The sequence below is a fragment of the Melospiza melodia genome, chromosome 28 (assembly GCF_035770615.1).
Source record: "Melospiza melodia melodia isolate bMelMel2 chromosome 28, bMelMel2.pri, whole genome shotgun sequence".
Lineage (NCBI taxonomy): Eukaryota > Metazoa > Chordata > Aves > Passeriformes > Passerellidae > Melospiza > Melospiza melodia.
The window spans coordinates 5,635,852-5,650,824 of NC_086221.1; the positions used below are offsets into that span (position 1 = coordinate 5,635,852).

Here is a 14,973-nt window from a genome sequence, read left to right on the forward strand (position 1 = left end):
TAGCAGCAGCAGCTCTGAAATGGCCCCTGTGGATGTGGAGCAGGGAGGAGAACCGGGCTGTGGTTTCCTCTGCCCGGGGTCCTTAAAATGGCATCAGGAAGGAGAAGTTGGCAGAGTCAGCAGTGCAGCAAGAAACTTTCGGTTTTGGCCCCAAAAAGGAGCTGGAGGTGGGGGAGCAGAGCTGGCACGGTGCCCTGTGGTGCCCAGGGGGGCTCAGGGCACTGGGATACGGGGGAATAATGCAAATATTGGGGCACGGGGTTATATGGGAATAATGGAGATATTGGGGTGCCCCATCCCTGGGATACCCTAGTTCCATGGGAATAATGCAAATATTGGGGCACTGGGTTTTATGGGAATAATGGAGATATTGGGGTGCCCCATCCCTGGGCAGTGGGTTACAGGGGAATACTGCAAATATTGGGGCACTGGGTTTTAGGGGAATAATGGAAATATTGGGGGTGTCCATCCCTGGGGACACCCTGAGTTCCATGGGAATAATGCAAATATTGGGGCACAGGGTTATATGGGAATAATGGAGATATTGGGGCACGGGGTATATGGGAATAATGGAGATATTGGGGTGTCCATCCCTGGGCACTGGATTATAGGGAATAATGCAGATATTGGGGCACAGGGTTATATGGGAATAATGGAGATATTGGGGTGCCCATCCCTGAGGATACCCTAGTTCCATGGGAATAATGCAAATATTGGGGCACGGGGTTTTATGGGAATAATGGAAATATTGGGGTGTCCATCCCTGGGGACACCCTGAGTTCCATGGGAATAATGCAAATATTGGGGCACTGGGTTTTATGGGAATAATGGAAATATTGGGGCACTGGTTTACAGGACAATAATGCAAATATTGGGTGCCCCATCTCTGGGTTCCATGGGAATAATGGAAATATTGGGGTGTCCCATCCCTGGGGCACTGGGTTCCATGGGAATAATACAAATATTGGGGTGTCCCATCCCTGGGGCACTGGGTTCCATGGGAATAATGGAAATATTGGGGTGTTCCACCCCTGGGCACTGGGTTATAGGGGAATAATGCAAATTTTGGGGTGTCCTGTCTCTGGGGACACCCTGAGTTCCATGGGAATAATGCAAATATTGGGGTGCCCCATCCCTGGGGGTGTCCCAGAGCACTGGGACAGGGGAAGGGGCCCTGCCTGTTGGGTGATCTTTGGTCACTTTTAACCCAAACAAACTTGGTGTGTGTTTTGTGGGTTTCTCTGCGGGTTTGTCTGTATTTAGTGTGTTTTTGTGTGTTTGTGTGTGTGTTTTTGTGTGTTTCTGTGTGTGTTTTTGTGTGTTTCTGTGTGTTTCTATATGTGTTTTTGTGTGTTTCTGTGGGTTTGTACAGGTTTTGTGTATTTCTCTGTGGATTTGTATGGTTTTTGTGTGGTTTTGTGTGTTTGTGTGTGTGCTTGTGTGTTTCTCCATGGGTTTTGTGGGATTCTCTGTGGATATGTGTGGATTTTGTGTGGTTTTGTGTATTTCTCTGTGGGTTTGTGTGGGTTTTGTGTGTTTCTGTGTGGGGTTTTGTGTGTTTCTATGTGTTTCTCTGTGGGGTTTTGTGTGTTTTTGTGTGTTTCTGTGTGGGGTTTTGTGTGTTTCTGTGTAGGTTTGTATGGTTTTGTGTGTTTCTGTGTGGGTTTTGTGTGTTTCTGTGTAGGTTTGTATGGTTTTGTGTGTTTCTCTGTGGGTTTGTGTGTTTCTATGTGTGGTTTTATGTGTTTCTCTGTGGGGTTTTGTGTGTTTTTGTGTGTTTCTCTGTGGGGTTTTGTGTGTTTCTGTGTGGGGTTTTGTGGGGTTTTGTGTGTTTCTGTATGGGGTTTTGTGGGGTTTTGTGTGTTTTTGTGTGTTTCTCTGTGGGGTTTTGTGTGTTTCTCTGTGGGGTTTTGTGTGTTTTTGTGTGTTTCTCTGTGGGGTTTTGTGTGTTTTTGTGTGTTTCTCTGTGGGGTTTTGTGTGTTTTTTGTGTGTTTCTCTGTGGGGTTTTGTGTGTTTCTGTGTAGGTTTGTATGGTTTTGTGTGTTTCTGTGTGGGGTTTTGTGTGTTTCTGAGTAGGTTTGTATGGGTTTGTGTGTTTCTCTGTGGGGTTTTGTGTGTTTTTGTGTGTTTCTCTGTGGGGTTTTGTGTGTTTTTGTGTGTTTCTGTGTAGGTTTGTATGGTTTTGTGTGTTTCTGTGTGGGGTTTTGGGTGGTTTTGGGTGTTTCTCTGTGTGTTCCCCTGTGGGTTTGTACAGTTTTTCTGTGTTTCTCTGTGGCTTTTCCACGATTCCATGACCTGACCCCTGCCCAGCCCACACCCCAAATCCCCCCACTAACCAGAAATCCTCACTGCCAGCTGCAAAACCACCCCCCCAAACACCCCATCTACCTAGATAACACCCCCCAAACACCCAATCCACCTGCACAACCCCCCAAATTACCAACCCTGGCTGGGTTTCTCTCTGGTTCTGACCCAAGGGCAGGAACGTTTCACCTCCATGACCCGCCTGTACTACAGGGAGGCCTCAGGCTGTGTCATCATGTTTGATGTCACCAACAGCAGCACCTTCAGCAACAGCCACAAGTGGAAGCAGGACCTGGACAGCAAACTGGTGCTGCCAGATGGGAGCCCCGTGCCCTGCCTGCTGCTGGCCAACAAGGTGGGCACCCTGCCCGGGATGGCGTTTTTGGGGTTTTTTTGGGGGGGTTTTTGTGTGGTTTTCTGTGGGCTTCTATGGTTTTTGTGTGTTTCTCTGTGGGTTTGTATGGGTTTTGTGTGTTTCTCTGTGGGTTTGTATGGGTTTTGTGTGTTTCTCTGTGTGTTTTTGTATGGTTTTTGTGTGTTTCTCTGTGGGTTTGTATGGGTTTTGTGTGTTTCCCTGTGGGTTTGTATGTTTTTTGTGTGTTTCTCTGTGGGTTTGTACGGTTTCTGTGTGTTTCTATGTGTGTTTTTGTATGGCTTTTGTGTGTTTCTCTGTGTGTTTTTGTATGGGTTTTGTGTGTTTCCCTGTGGGTTTGTATGGGTTTTGTGTGTTTCCCTGTGGGTTTGTATGGGTTTTGTGTGTTTCCCTGTGGGTTTGTATGGTTTTTGTGTGTTTCTCTTTGTGTTTTTGTGTGCTTGTGTGTTTGTTTCTCTGTGTTTCTCTACGGATTTGTATGGTTTTTGTGTGTTTCTCTGTGGGTTTGTACGGTTTCTGTGTGTTTCTATGTGGGTTTTTGTGTGTTTTTTTGTGTTTCTCTGTGTGTTTTTGTATGGTTTTTGTGTGTTTCCCTGTGGGTTTGTGTGGCTTTTGTGTGTTTCCCTGTGGGTTTGTGTGGTTTTTGTTTGTTTCTCTGTGTTTCTCTGTGGGTTTGTATGGTTTCTGTGTGTTTCTCTGTGGGTTTGTATGGTTTTTGTGTGTTTCCCTGTGGGTTTGTATGGTTTTTGTGTGTTTCACTCCATGCTTGTGTGCTTCTCTTTGAGTTTGTACATTTTTTGTGTGTTTCTCTGTAGGTTTGTGTGTTTTGTATGTTTCTCTATGTGGTTTGGCATGGATTTTGTATGTTTCTCTTTGTGTTTTTGTGTGCTTGTGTGTTTGTTTCTCTGTGTTTCTCTATGGATTTGTATGGGTTTTGTGTGTTTCTCTGTGGGTTTGTGTGGGTTTTGTGTGTTTCTCTGTGGGTTTCTATGGTTTTTGTGGTTTTCTCTGTGGGTTTGTGTGGGTTTTTTTGTGTTTTTGTATGTTTCTCTGTAGGTTTGTATGGTTTCTGTGTGTTTCTATGTGGGTTTTTGTATGGTTTTTGTGTGTTTCCCTGTGGGTTTGTATGGTTTTTGTGTGTTTCACTCCATGTTTGTGTGCTTCTCTTTGAGTTTGTACATTTTTTGTGTGTTTCTCTGTAGGTTTGTGTGTTTTGTATGTTTCTCTGTGTGGCTTGGCATGGTTTTTGTGTGTTTCTCTTTGTGTTTTTGTGTGTTTGTTTCTCTGTGTTTCTCTATGGATTTGTATGGGTTTTGGTGTGTTTCTCTGTGGGGTTTGGGTGTTTGTATGGTTTTATGTGTGTTTCTCAGTGTGTTTGTGTGTTTCTCTGTGGGTTTTTGTGTTTCTGTGTGGGGTTTTTGTGTGTTTCTATGGGTTTTGTGTGTTTATTTTGTGCGTTTGGAGTGCCCATCCCTGGAGGTGGCACTGAGTGCTCAGGGTGGGGATTGGGCACAGCCTGGACTCGATGATCCCACAGGGATTTTGGAATTCTGTTCTGAGGCAACAACTTTGCCTCAAAGCATCAGGAAATCCTGGAGAGCTCTGGGCCAGGCCGTGCCTCTGTGTCCATCCCGTTGGCATCAGTGCCACCATGGTGCCACCACACCTGTGCCACCTCCCCCGGGCAGGGAGCCTGGGCAGGTTTGGGATGTAATGGGGTTGGGGAGGCAGGTTTGGGATGAGGGATGAGTTTGAGGAGGCAGATTTGGGATGAGGGATGAGTTTGAGGAGGCAGATTTGGGATGGGATGAGGTTGGAGAGGCAGATTTGGGATTTGATGAGGTTGAGGAGGCAGATTTGGAATGAGATGACTTTGGGGAGGCAGATTTGGGATGAGAGACAAGGCTGGAGAGGCAGATTTGGAATGAGATGACTTTGGGGAGGCAGATTTGGGATGAGAGACAAGGCTGGAGAGGCAGATTTGGGATGAGGGATGAGGTTGGGGAGGCAGATTTGGGATGGGAGATGAGCTTGAGGAGGCAGATTTGGGATTTGATGAGGTTGAGGAGGCAGATTTGGGATGAGGGGTGAGGCTGGGGAGGCAGATTTGGAATGAGATGAGTTTGGGGAGGCAGATTTGAGATGGGAGATGAGCTTGAGGAGGCAGATTTGGGATTTGATGAGGCTGAGGAGGCAGATTTGGGATGAGGGGTGAGGCTGGGGAAGCAAATTTGGGATTTGATGAGCTTGGGGAAGCAGATTTGGGATTTGATGAGGTTGGGGAGGCAGATTTGGGATGAGGGATGAGTTTGAGGAGGCAGATTTGGGATGTGATGAGGTTGGAGAGGCAGATTTGAGATGGGACAAGGTTGGAATCTCCATTCCAGGCGTGCCTGACCGAGGTGTGTCAGCACCTGAGATATCAGATAAAGAAATTTCTGCTTGCAACACCCCAGGGAGAGCCTTGCCCTGGCAGCTGGCAGGGCTGAGCTGCCTCCCAGGGCCCTCCCAGCTGCAAAACTGGGGAGAAATTCCCAATTCCCAAAGAATCCATGGCCGCCCCATCCCTGGGGGTGTCCCGGGCCGTGTTTATTTAATTTATAAATTATTTAATTTATGAATTAAATTCAAATTCCTCCAACTCAAACCACTGTGGGATTTTGTGCCCCTAAAATTCCCCGTTTTTCTGCCTTGCAGTGTGACCTTTCCCCGTGGGCAGTGACCAGGGAGGAAATCGACAGGTTCAGCAAAGAAAATGGATTTTCAGGGTGGGTGGAGACGTCTGTGAAGGAAAACAAAAATATCAACGAGTCCATGAGGTAGGAGCAGGGCCTGGGGCTGCGGCCTGTGCTGTTTGAGGGTCCCCAGGGTGAGGGAATGGATGAAAATCTTCACTCCATGTTTCAGAAGGCTGATTTATTATTTAATGATATTATATATTGTAGTATATTTATGATATATTATGGTAATATATTATGGTAATATATTATGGTAATATATTATGGTAATATATTATGGTAATATATTATGGTAATATATTATGGTAATATATTATGGTAATATATTATGGTAATATATTATGGTAATATATTATGGTAATATATTATATTATATTATATTATACTATATTATATTATACTATATTATATTATACTAATAGTATGTTATGTTATAATATTACATTATAATGTTATATTATGTATAATTATATTTTTATAATATTTATAATTATATGATTTAATTGTATATAATATAATGTAATGTAATGTAATATAATATGAAAATATTATATTATATTATACTATACTATACTGTATTATACTATATTATACTATATTATACTAATAGTATGTTATGTTATAATATTGCATTATAATGTTATGTTATATTATGTATAATTATATTTTTATAATATTTATAATTATATGATTTATTTATATATAATATAATGTAATGTAATATAGTGTAATATAATGTAATGTAATATAATATGAGAATATGATATTGTTATATTATATTATATTATATTATATTATATTATATTATATTATATTATATTATATTATATTATATTATATTATATTATATTATATTATATTATATTATATTATATTATATTATATTATATATTATACTATATTATACTATTATACTATATTATACTATATTATACTATACTATATTATACTATATTTGCTTTTTATTTATTTCTTTTCTGCACTGCCCAACTCTACAAATGCATTCCCCACACTTCTGAGCTTTGCTTTTTTCTTTTTGTTTTTAATTTTTAATTTCTTTTCTGCACTGCTCAGTGCTGCCGATTCAAAAAAAAAAAAAAACCCAGAAAACCAAAATAAAAACAAAACAAAACACCCCAAAAAAAAAGCCCCAAATCCAACTCAGTATTTTTTTTTTCCCCAGGGTTCTGATTGAGAAGATGATGTCCTCTCCCTCGGGCGATGGCAGCTCCTGCTCTGCTGGCTCTGGGGATTACATCAACATCAAGGAGACCTCTCCTCCAGGCTGGGCCTGCTGCTGAGGCTGCTGGCACGCTGTGCCCTCATCATCATCATCATCATCATCATCGTCATGGTCGCCTCTCCCTGGACTCTCCCTGGTTTGGGGTTTTTTTCCTGGGATTTTGAACTCTTCAGTGCTGTTTGCTCAGCACAGCCCTGAGCAGCGCCTTGGAGCGAGGGGTGGAGGAGGAGGAGGGGGAATGTTCCTGATTTGGGAATGTTCCTCACTTGGGAATATTGCTCATTTATTAATATCCCTGATTTGGGAATGTTCCTCACTTGGGAATATTGCTCATTTATTAATATCCCCGATTTGGAATGTTCCTCACTTGGGAATATTGCTCATTTATTAATATCCCTGATTTGGGAATGTTCCTCATTTGGGAATGTTCCTCATTTGGGAATATTGCTCATTTATTAATATCCCTGATTTGGGAATGTTCCTCATTTGGGAATGTTCCTCATTTGGGAATGTTCCTCATTTGGGAATGTTCCTCATTTGGGAATATTGCTCATTTATTAATATCCCTGATTTGGGAATGTTCCTCATTTGGGAATGTTCCTCATTGGGAATATTGCTCATTTATAAATATTCCTGATTTGGGAATATTCTTCGTTGAGAATATTCCTCATTTGGGATATTCCTCATTGGGAGTATTGCTAATTTGGAAATATTCCTCATTTGAGAATATTCTTCATCTGGGATTATTCCTAATTTGGGAATGTTCCTCTTTTTGGGAATATTCCTCATTTTGAATATTCCTCATTGGGAATATTCCTAATTTTGGGACTAACCCTTCTTGGGAATATTCCTTATTGGGATTATTCCTGATTTGGGAATATTCCCTATTTGGGAATAGTTCTCTTTTTGAATATTCCTCATTTGGGAATATTCCTCATTTATGAATATTCCTGATTTGGGAATGTTCCTGATTTGGGAATAATCCTCATTTGGGAATATTCCTCATTGGAAATATTCCTCATTTATGAATATTCCTCATTGGAAATATTCCTCATTTTGAATATTCCTCATTGGGAATATTCCTCTTTCTTAATATTCCTCATTTATGAATATTCCTCATTGAGAACATTCCTCATTTTGAATATCCCTCATTTGGGAATATTCCCCATTTCCTGTGCTGCTCTCATGGAGCACAATCCATGTCCAAGCAGTGCCTTGGATTACACTGAATTTTTTTTTTTTTTTTTTTTTTTTAAATTTTGAGCACTTCCCCTCCTGGCAGGGCTGTCAGAGGTATTTTTTTAACTTTGTGCACCTTTACCCCCTCCCTTTTGGGGACATTGCAGCAATTTCCTCCCTCCCTGCTCTGGGCTGGAGGGAGCAGCACGTCCCAGCATGTCCCAGCACATCCCAGTTCATCCCAGCACGTCCCAGTCCGTCCCAGCACGTCCCAGCACGTCCCAGCACGTCCCAGCCCATCCCAGTTCATCCCAGCCCATCCCAGCCCATCCCAGCCCATCCCAGCACGTCCCACCAGCACGTCCAGCCCATCCCAGCAGGTCCCAGCACGTCCCAGCCCATCCCAGTCCATCCCAGCACGTCCCAGCCCGTCCCAGCTCATCCCAGCCCGTCCCAGCACATCCCAGTCCATCCCAGCACGTCCCAGCCCGTCCCAGCACGTCCCAGTTCATCCCAGCCCGTCCCAGCACGTCCCAGCCCATCCCAGCACGTCCCATCACATCCCAGTTCATCCCAGCAGGTCCCAGCCCGTCCCAGCACGTCCCAGTTCATCCCAGCACGTCCCAGCACAACCCAGCACGTCCCAGCCCATCCCAGCACGTCCCATCACATCCCAGTTCATCCCAGCACATCCCAGCCCGTCCCAGCACGTCCCAGTTCATCCCAGCACGTCCCAGCACAACCCAGCACGTCCCAGTTCATCCCAGCACGTCCCAGTTCATCCCAGCAGGTCCCAGCCCATCCCAGCCCGTCCCAGCCCGTCCCAGCCCATCCCAGTTCATCCCAGCACGTCCCAGCCCATCCCAGCACGTCCCAGCACGTCCCAGTTCATCCCAGTCCATCCCAGTACATCCCAGCCCGTCCCAGCAGAGCCCCCGAGCTGCTGAGGATGAGGAGCTGGGTGTGCATCAGCACTGTGCAATTGTGGGGGTGACCCCAAAACTTGGTCAGGAGTTGCTGGGTCCTCCCTGTGGAGCAGAGACCCCAAAATTTGGTCAGGAATTGCTCTCACCCTTTCTGGACCAGAACAATCCCCACTCCCCTGGGTTCTCCCTTTGGAGCAAGAGCTCAAAATTTGGTCAGGAATTGCTCTGCCCTTTTTGGACCAGCACAACCCTCAGTCTCCTGTGGAGAAAAGACCCCAAAATTAGGCCAAGAGTTGCTCCTGCCCTTCCTGACTCAGCTGGGTTCTCTCTGTGGAGCAGAGACCCCAAAATTTGGTCAGGAGCTCCTGCCCTTCCTGGACCTGAACAACCCTCACTAATTGGGTTCTTCCTGTGGAACAAAACCCCAAAATTTGGTCAGGACTTGATCCTGCCCTCTCTGGACCAGCTGGGTTCTGCCTGTGGAGCAGAAACCCCAAAATTTGGTCAGGAGTTGCTGGGTTCTCCCTTTGGAGCAGAAACCCCAAAATTCGGTCAGGATTTTCTCCCCGCCCTTCCTGGAGCAGCACAACCCTCACTATTTGGGTTCTCCCTGTAGAGCAGAAACCCCAAAATTTGGTCAAGAATTGCTCTGCCCTTCCTGGACCAGAACAATCCCCAGTCCCTTGTGAGCAGAGACCCCAAAATTTGGTCAGGAATTGCTCTCGCCCTCCCTGGACCAGAACAATCCCCACTCCCCTGTGGAGCAGAAACCCCAAAATTTGGTCAGGAACTGCTCTGCCCTTCCTGGACCAGAACAACCCTCACTAATTGGGTTCTCCCTGTGGAACAAAACCCCAAAATTTGGTCAGGAATTGATCCTGCCCTCCCTGGACCAGCACAATCCTCATTATTTGGGTTCTTCCTGTGGAGCAGAGACCCCAAAATTTGGTCAGGAGTTGCTGGGTTCTCCATGTAGAGCAGAAACCCCAAAATTTGGTCAAGAATTGATCCTGCCCTTCCTGGACCAGAACAGCCCTCACTAATTGGGTTCTTCCTGTGGAACAAAACCCCAAAATTTGATCAGGAGTTGCTCCCGCCCTTCCTGACTCAGCTGGGTTCTCTCTGTGGAGCAGAGACCCCAAAAAATTTGGTCAGGAATTTCTCTGCCCTTCCAGTACCAGCACAATCCTCATTCCCCTGTGGAGCAGAAACCCCAAAATTTGGTCAGGAGTTGCTGGGTTCTCCCTGTGGGGCAGAACCCCAAAATTTGGTCAGGATTTTCTCCTGCCCTTCCTGGAGCAGCACAACCCTCACAATTTGGGTTCTCCCTGTGGAACAAAACCCCAAAATTTGGTCAGGAATTGCTCCTGCCCTCCCTGGACCAGCTGGGTTCTCCCTTTGGAGCAGAAACCCCAAAATTTGGTCAGGATTTTCTCCTGCCCTTCCTGGACCAGCCCAATCCTCATTATTTGGGTTCTTCCTGTGGAGCAGAGACCCCAAAATTTGGTCAGGAGTTGCTGGGTCCTCCCTGTAGAGCAGAAACCCCAAAATTTGGTCAGGAGTTGCTCCTGCCCTACCTGGACCAGCACAGTCCCCAGTCCCCTGTGGAGCTGGGACCCCAAAATTTGGTCAGGATTTTCTCCTGCCCTTCCTGGAGCAGCACAACCCTCACTATTTGGGTTCTCCCTGTAGAGCAGAAACCCCAAAATTTGGTCAGGAATTGCTCTCGCCCTCCCTGGACCAGAACAATCCCCCGTCCCTTGTGAGCAGAGACCCCAAAATTTGGTCAGGAATTGCTCTCGCCCTCCCTGGACCAGAACAATCCCCACTCCCCTGTGGAGCAGAAACCCCAAAATTTGGTCAGGAACTGCTCTGCCCTTCCTGGAGCAGCACAACCCTCACTAATTGGGTTCTCCCTGTGGAACAAAACCCCAAAATTTGGTCAGGAATTGCTGGGTTCTCCCTGTGGGGCAGAACCCCAAAATTTGGTCAGGAACTCCTGCCCTTCCTGGAGCAGCACAACCCTCACTAATTGGGTTCTTCCTGTGGAACAAAACCCAAAATTTGGTCAGGAATTGCTCCTGCCCTCCCTGGACCAGCTGGGTTCTCCCTTTGGAGCAGAAACCCCAAAATTTGGTCAGGATTTTCTGCTGCCCCCCCTCTGGGCTGTAATTCCCTTTTTGTGGCCCCACAAGGGCCCTTTTGGGCCATCCAAAAAGTGATTTTGGCAAGTGCTGCTCAATTGCCTTGCCAGGAAACAGCTCCCTAAAAAAACCCCCCTGCTGCTTTATGGGGCTGGAAAAGAGGAGGGAAAAAGGATTTTATGGGATAAACGGAAATTCCCATTTCCCTCTGCTGCCACATTCCCCCCAAATATTGAGGGTGGAGAGCAGTTCTGCCCAAAAAATTGGTAAAAAAATTCAGGAGAATGTGTAGGAAATTCACTGTATTTTCTGTTCCATGATTTTCTGAGGGAACACAATCACCCTGCTCGTGTTTTGGGTTTGGATTTTAGCAAAAACCCTTCGATAATTTGGAATTTTTTACCTCCTTAACTGGGAATCAGGAGTAGAAATGGTCCTGGTTTTGCTGAATTAGGTAAATTATTTTTTCTGTTTTATATAAATGGAGGAGTTGGTAAAACAGGCACTCTTCACCCTCAGTTTTAGTGGGCCTGAGGAAGAGGAGGAGGAAAAACACAGATTTTATGGGATAAAAGGAAATTCCCATTTCCCTCTGCTGCCACATTCCCCCAAATATTGAGGGTGGAGAGTTTTGGCCAAAAATTGATATTAATTGAGGAGAATTTATAGGAAATTCACACATCAGAAGTGAAATTTTGTGTGTTTAATTCTGTATTTTCTGTTCCATGATTTTCTGAGGGAACGCAGTCACCCTGCTCGTGTTTTGGGTTTGGATTTTAGCAAAACCCCTTCAATAATTTGGAATTTTTTACCTCCTTAACTGGGAGTCAGGACTGGAAATTGTTCTGGTTTTGAATTAGAATCCTGAATTAGGATTGCTTTGCTCTGGTAAATTATGTTTTCTGTTTTATATAAATGGAGGAGTTTGTAAAACAGGCACTCATCACCCTCAGTAAAAAAATCTGCTTTAGTGGGGCTGGAAAAGAGGAGGAAAAAATGATTTTATGGGATAAAAGGAAACTCCCATTTCCCTCTGCTGCCACTTTCCCCCAATATTGAGGGTGGAGAGCAGTTCTGGCCAAAAATTTTATATTAATTCAGGAGAATTTATAGGAAATTCACACATCAGGAATGGAATTTTGTGTGTTTAATTCTGTATTTTCTGTTCCATGATTTTCTGAGGGAACACAATCACTCTGCTCATCTTTTGGGTTTGAATTTTAGCAAAAAACCTTCAATAATTTGGAATTTTTTACCTCCTTAACTGGGAATCAGGACTAGAAATGGTCCTGGTTTTGCTGAATTAGGTAAATTATTTTTTTGTTTTGTTTTGTTTTATATAAATGGAGGAGTTTGTAAAACAGGCCCTCATCACCCTCACTAAAAAAAATCAGAATTTTCAATCTCTGGAGCTGAAAAGAATTTCAAACTGAACAATGAGGGTTCAAAAAATGTAGAATTATTTCTGCTTAACTATTTTAATGCAAAGCTGGAATACCTGGGCTGTGCAAATATTGCAAAATTTAGGGTTAGAGGTGTTTAAAAATCTCATTTTTTGCACAAAACATCATTTTCTCCACAGGGAGAAGTGGTTGGCAACAAAATGGAAGTGCCTTGATGAATTTTACTTCATTGTCTTAAATATCAACAAAAAAAACCCACAAAAACCCCCCACAAAAACACTCAAAAAAAGAATAAAAAATGGCTTTTAATCCTGTAAATATTTCTATTTCTTTTTAGAACACAAGAGAAGTGCCTAATTTTTAAAATTTTTTTTCTTTAAGATTCAGGTGTTATTTGTGGATTTTTGTATTTGAAATATTTCAGCCAAGAGCAGCTGAAAATTCCCAATTCCTGCTCCATCCATGGAGCTCAAGCAGAGAATGAAATAATCCAACATTATCCTAATTTTTTGTAATTTTTTAATAATTTTTCCTACTTTTTTTTGGAAATTTATATGAAATATCCTAAATTTTTTTGTGATTTTTCCTACAAATCTGACATTATTTGTATCATCAATTATGGAGTGGGAAGGAATTCAGAGGTGCCACATTTTAAGGGATTCAGGATAAAATTGTACATTTCTGTGGATAAAATTTATTTTTTTTTAGCAAAAAAATCTATTTTTAAATTTATTTCACAGCATTTCTGTGGTTCCCTTTGGTTTCCAGTCCCAGCTGTGCCTTGGGGAGGTTTTCAATTTAAACCCAGAATTAATTTTTAAATTATCATTAGATTTAAAATTTTAAAACCCAGAATTATTAAGACTATTATTAGAAAATTATTATTATCTTAAAAACATTAAAACAGTTATGTGAAAGTTATTATTGAAAAATTACATTTAAAAAGTTTTAAACCCCAGAATAATTTTTAAAATTATTTTTAAAATTATTATTATTATATTTAAAATTTTAAACCCAGAATTATTAAGAATTTTATTACAATTATTATAATATTAAAAATTTGAAACCCAGAATTATTTAAAAGCTATTATTAAAAATGTTATTATATTTAAATTTTTTTAAACCAGAATTATTTTTAAAATTATCATTATTTTTAAAATTTCAAAACCCTGAATTATTAAGAATATTATTAGAAAATTATTATACTTTAAAAATTAAAACCCTGAATTATTTAAAAGTTATTATTAAAAATATTATTATATTTAAAAATTAAACCCAGAATTATTTTTAAAATTATTATTTTAAAATTTTATTATATTCAAAATTTTAAAAACCCATCATTATTTACATTATTTTAAAGAATTATCATTATATTTTAAAATTTTAAACCCCAGAATTCTATTAAAAATTATTATTATATTTAACAATTTTAAACCTCAAACTTATTTAAAAAATATTAGGAAAAATTATTATATTTAAACAGTTTAAACTCCAGAATTATTTAAAAAATTATTATTTCTCCTGGAAAGGAAAAGCTTTAATTTTTAATTAAAACAAATATTTTAATTTAACTTTTGTTGATGTAGGTGGGTAAAAATCTGAATACTGAAATTTCAATTTTTGACCCAAAACTCCACAAATTTCCAGGTGAATTTTGTGCCTTGGTTTCTTCAAAAATATCAAAATTCAGCTTTGTTTTTTTTAATTTTTATTTTTTTTTTAATTGCCTTTTTTTTAAGTTTAAAAAGCTTAAAAGCTTTTATTTCTTTATTTTTTCTGTTTTATTTTGAAGTATTTTCAAGGCAGGCTCCTGAGCATTGGAAATTCAGTTTTTTATGGTCATGGAAAGAGGAAAAAAAAAAAAAAATTGGATTTTAATCCACGTGAATCAGTCCCTGGTGCAGCATTGCAAGGTTGGAAATGAAAATTGGTTTTTAGAATAAAAATGGGGTTTTAGAATGAAAATTGGGTTTTATAATGAAAATTGGTTTTTATAATAAAAATTGTTTTTAGAATAAAAATTGGTTTTTAGAATAAAAATTGGGTTTTAGAATAAAAATTGGTTTTTAGAATAAAAATTGGGTTTTATAATGAAAATTGGGTTTTATAATAAAAATTGGTTTTTAGAATAAAAATTGGTTTTTAGAATAAAAATTGGGTTTTATAATGAAAATTGGATTTTAGAATGAAAATTGGTTTTTAGAATGAAAATTGGGTTTTATAATAAAAATTGGGCATTGCTGGCTGGGGGTTGTTGTTCTGGTGTGTCAACAGTGCTAAGAAATGAGTTTCTATGTTGAAATTAGGAATAAAAATAATAAAAATAATGTAAAATCTGTGGTGTGGAGTGCCCTGCGTTGCCAGGAAAAGAAATTCCTGTGAAATATCCAAAAAACAAACAAAAAAAACAACAAAAAAACCCAAACAAACAAACAAAAACAGAAAAAACCCCAACAAAACAAAACCAATACAATTGCAAAAAAAAATCCAAATGCACACCCAAAAATCCCAAATAAAATCCCAAATGCACACCCAAAAAAACCCCAAATACACACCCAGAAAACTTAAATATACACCCAAAAAAATTCAAATTGTACACCCAAAAACCCCAACTAAAAACCCAAATCTGCGCCCAGAAAAACCGAATAAAAAACCCAAATTC

General features: G+C 41.1%; 2 protein-coding genes across 4 annotated transcripts in view; both read left to right on the forward strand.

Annotated features, from left to right (window-relative positions):
- LOC134430380 (uncharacterized) overlaps positions 1 to 14,973 on the forward strand; it is a 100,289-nt gene that overhangs the window by 4,259 nt on the left and 81,057 nt on the right. The window lies entirely within an intron of this gene.
- LOC134430384 (ras-related protein Rab-7L1-like) lies at positions 2,251 to 7,158 on the forward strand. The gene is made up of 3 exons (XM_063178011.1): positions 2,251 to 2,660; positions 5,376 to 5,497; positions 6,600 to 7,158. Exons 1-3 carry the CDS (start codon positions 2,499 to 2,501, stop codon positions 6,715 to 6,717), a joined length of 402 nt encoding a protein of 133 aa, XP_063034081.1. The 5' UTR covers positions 2,251 to 2,498; the 3' UTR covers positions 6,718 to 7,158.